Source organism: Mesitornis unicolor, unplaced genomic scaffold (assembly GCF_000695765.1).
Source record: "Mesitornis unicolor isolate BGI_N332 unplaced genomic scaffold, ASM69576v1 scaffold2276, whole genome shotgun sequence".
Taxonomy (NCBI): domain Eukaryota; kingdom Metazoa; phylum Chordata; class Aves; order Mesitornithiformes; family Mesitornithidae; genus Mesitornis; species Mesitornis unicolor.
In genome coordinates, this window is record NW_010192806.1 from 1 (window position 1) to 4,346 (window position 4,346).

The following is a 4,346-nucleotide window of genomic DNA, read 5'->3' on the forward strand; positions in this document are numbered from 1 at the left end:
TGTGGGTGGGGGGTGGGTGGGAGGGAGGAAAGTGGAAAAGGTGGGCGAGTCGCTCCTGGTCATCAAAGAAGATTCGTTATCCTTGGTCTGAATTTTTGTTTAGAAAAGAAGCACAACGTAGCTCCCTTCCAGACCAATCATCCATGGTCGTAGCTTTTGGGTGTGCTGGAAGCAGACTGCATGCTTATCCCCTGCTCCATGCTCCTGGCTTGACCCAGAGGGCAAGAAGAAATAATGGTGAGGACACCCAATAGGACTGGGGTGCTCAAGCCCTTCCATTGCTAAACCTCAGTTACTGCCCCTTTCTCTTGCCTCTGCCCCTTATTTTCCTTTTGCTGTGGTCCTGAGATTTGGGGTTGTTTTTTGTTGTTTTTTAATTCCCATCCTGATGAGGGCACCATTGCAGACCATGATGTGCCTGGGGTTGTGGGCAGCTGCCCTACTCTGCTTGTTTTCCCCTGGCACCGTGCGAGGTGACTGCTGGCTGATCGAGGGGGACAAAGGTTATGTGTGGCTGGCCATCTGCAGCCAGAACCAGCCCCCGTACGAGACCATCCCCCAGCATATCAACAGCACTGTGCATGACCTGCGTCTGAATGAGAATAAGCTCAAAGTGGTGTTGTACTCCTCCCTCAACCGCTTCGGGAACCTGACTGATTTGAACCTGACTAAGAATGAGATCTCCTATATTGAGGATGGGGCTTTCATGGGCCAGTCAAATCTCCAGGTCTTACAGCTGGGCTACAACAAACTCACCAACCTTACAGAGGGCATGTTGCGGGGCATGGCCCGTCTCCAGTTTCTCTTTGTGCAGCACAACCTAATTGAGCTGGTCACTCCTACTGCCTTCTCTGAGTGCCCCAGCTTGATTAGCATTGACCTGTCATCTAACCGTCTCAGCCGTCTGGAGGGGAACACTTTCACCAGCTTGAGCAATCTGATGGTGTGCGAGCTGGCTGGCAACCCCTTCAACTGCGACTGTAGCCTCTACAGCTTTCTTAACTGGCTGGCACTCTTCAACAATGTCACCAAGAACTATGACCGGCTCCAGTGTGAGACTCCACGGGAATTTGCTGGGTACCCACTCCTGGTACCTCGGCCTCACCACAACCGCAATGCCATCACCATCTTTCAGTCCATGTGCAGAGGTGGCACCATCCCCTCGCTCTCCAGGGTCAACCCCACCCCTTATACCCCTGACTCTCAGCGAGACCTGGATGAAGGCTCAGCTATCAGCCCTGGGGACTTCCTCTCAGTCAAACCTCCTGCCTCCTCCACCACTGACTCCTCCTTCAGTCCCAGCATTAAGCTCCATGATGTCACCATCACCTCAGCTATCCTGATGGTAACCATTCCCATGCCCTACAGTAAGATGTATGTGCTGGTCCAATACAACAACAGCTATGTTTCTGACATAGCAACACTGAAGAGCAAGAAGGAATATGTCACTGTCAACAAGCTGAAGGCCCACACTGATTATACGTTCTGTGTGGCCTCCATCCGCAACAACAGGCGCTACAATCACACTTGCTTGACCTTTGCAACCCGGAGCAAAGGCAGGGAAGACCCTATTTCCAGTACTTCCACCACCACTCACTATATCATGACCACCCTGGGTTGTCTCTTTGGGATGGTCATTGTCTTGGGGGTGGTGTACTACTGTCTGCGGAAGCGGAGGATGCAGGAGGAGAAGCAGAAGTCCCTCAATGTCAAAAAGACCATTCTGGAAATGCGTTATGGATCAGATATTGATACCAGTACCATGGTCCATCCTTCTCAAAAGCTGGGTGAGCCACCAGTCATCCCTGTCTCACGGATGTCCTCCATCCCTTCCATGATTGGGGAGAAGTTGCCCCCATCAAAGTCAATGGAAGCAGGGTTGGAGACTCCTAAAGTCACCACTAAAGGTAACTACATTGAGGTGCGGACTGGTGGTGGGGATGGGCTGGAGCGAACCCAGCGGGATGAAGACCTGAGGGAGCTTGACAATGGGCAAGGCTCAGCTGCTGAGATCTCTACTATAGCCAAGGAGGTAGACAAGGTCAACCAGATCATCAACAACTGCATTGATGCTCTCAAGCTGGACACAGCCTCGTTCCTGGGTGGTGGGACTGGTGTTGACTCAGACATGGCCTTTGAGTGCCAGTCCATCCCAGCAGGTTCCTCGGGTGGGCTAGAGCGGCCCAGCTTTCTTTCCCCACCCTACAAGGAAAGTTCTCACCACCCTTTGCAGCGCCAGCTCAGTGCTGATGCTGCTGTGGCCAGAAAAACCTGCAGCGTCTCCTCTAGTGGCTCCATCAAGAGCGCCAAGGTCTTCAGTTTGGATGTGCCTGACCACCCACCACTCAGCAAGTCTGACTCCAAATACATTGAGAAGGGCAGCCCACTCAACAGCCCTTTGGATCGTCTTCCCTTGGTGTCCCCAGGCGCCATCCACCACTTGGAGGTCAAGCCTTCTTACCATTGCAGTGAGCACCGTCACTCCTTCCCGGCCCTGTACTATGAGGAAAGTGCTGACACCTTGAGCCAGCGGGTGTCATTCCTCAAGCCACTCTCCCGGTCCAAGCGAGACTCCACGTACTCCCAGCTCTCCCCAAGACACTACTTCTCGGGCTACTCCTCCAGCCCTGAGTACTCATCAGAGAGCACCCACAAGATCTGGGAGCGATTCCGGCCTTACAAGAAGCACCACAGGGAGGAGGTTTACATGGCGGCTGGGCATGCCCTGCGGAAGAAAGTTCAGTTTGCCAAGGACGAGGATCTGCATGACATCCTGGATTACTGGAAAGGAGTCTCTGCTCAGCAGAAGCTGTGACTCTCCCTCACTCTTTCCAAGGAAACAATACAAAACAAGACCCCCCCCTTCCAACAACCAGAAAAAAAATTATGCCACTTGACTGTGAAAAATAAACCAACAACAAAATACTCTCGACAAATACAAAACTGACAAAATTGTTTCTTAAAAGTTTACAACAACAGCAGAAAACTCTCACACACACAGACACACACACACACGCCGAATTGTCTCTACTGTGTTACGGGGACCATTGTTCTGCCTGCAGATGGTTGGGAGGAGCGTCCTGCTCTGACACTGTGGTAGCAACACTGGAGTGCGGGTGGGTGGGAATGGCCCAGGAAAGGGTGGCAGTGGTGGCAGGGGAACGGCAGGGATGGACAATCACTGGGCATGAAACTCAGCTGTGAACTATTGCTCTTTCTGTTCCTGTTGAGGGGTGATTTTTCTTTCGGGTGGGAAGGGAGCCCTTTGGTTTAGAAAGCTTCTCTGTCCACCTTATACACCTACTTTTGCAAATCTTCCATCACTATTTTTGCCTCCATTTCCTTTGGCAGTAAAGGCTTTTGTCTCTTTCTAGTCCTCTTTCAAGATAGGTGGGATTTGTTGGAAGAAGTGTTCTCGCTTCTTTTCGTTTTCCTCTTCCCTACCCTTCTCCATTAGAAGTCCCTAGGCTTGCACTTTTTGTCTAGATACTTCATGAGCCTCCATCCTCCTTGGAGGAAGGAGAGAAGGTGCAAAGGACCAAGGGAGGTAGGACCTGCCGTACAACAGGCTTTGTGCCCTTGCTGCTCTTCCTCCTTCCCTTCTTCTGCCATGTTGTTGCTGATAACACCAGCAATTCTGGAGTGATGAGCATCCTCCAGGCCTGCTCAGAGCCAGTTTTCTGCCAGTTGGTGGGAGGATATGAATGTGCTCTTTGGCATGGCAAGCCAGGTCCTCAAGGAGTGGTGGAGGAAAAGATAGGAAGATCCAGTCTCTCAGAGGTGTAAAGGGTTCTCATCTCTTCATGAGTGTCATAGGTCAGAGGTCCTCCCCACCAGAGACATCTATGCTCAGGCTACCCTTGTGCAGTAGGTTCGGTATTCTCTGTTCATGCCTCCCTTGCTATGAGGAAGGGACCTGGAGAGGAGCTGAGCAGAACAAGTTCTACATGAAGCTTCTACAGCTCTTCCCAACTGACTTGCACCATGGAGTGTGGGGTGTGTGGGTGTGCATGAGAAGAGCATCACCATCCTCCTCACTTGCACATGGATGTGAAGAATAGGATTTCAGTTGCTCACCTCACTGGCTTGACAGAAAAGCCACCAAGTGGCTTCCTCTTGAATAGGTCATGGACAGTCTGGCATGGGTAGGAGATAGCCAAGGGTGAGGGGAGGAGCACAGGAAACAAATGTGAGAATGCGACCTGGAAGTAGCCCAAGAGGGATGGCTTCGGGAGAAGCTCCCTTTGTGTGTGCAGCCACACTGTGTATGCCAAGATAGAAGATACCAGCCTCTGGATGGCAGTGCTCCTTTCAGTACTTAGAGGGACTCATGAGAGTCAGAGCAG

General features: G+C 51.7%; 1 protein-coding gene across 1 annotated transcript; it reads left to right on the plus strand.

Moving 5' to 3' along the window:
- Window positions 1-388: 388 nt before the first annotated feature.
- Window positions 389-2,815, plus strand: ELFN2 (extracellular leucine-rich repeat and fibronectin type III domain containing 2). Its single transcript, XM_010187214.1, has one exon. It carries the CDS (start codon window positions 389-391, stop codon window positions 2,813-2,815), a length of 2,427 nt encoding a protein of 808 aa, XP_010185516.1.
- The last annotated feature ends 1,531 nt before the right edge of the window (window positions 2,816-4,346 follow it).

Bases quoted from the DNA above. Each gene is read 5' to 3' on its own strand.
- ELFN2 (XM_010187214.1), top strand. From the start codon at position 389: ATGAGGGCACCATTGCAGACCATGATGTGCCTGGGGTTGTGGGCAGCT.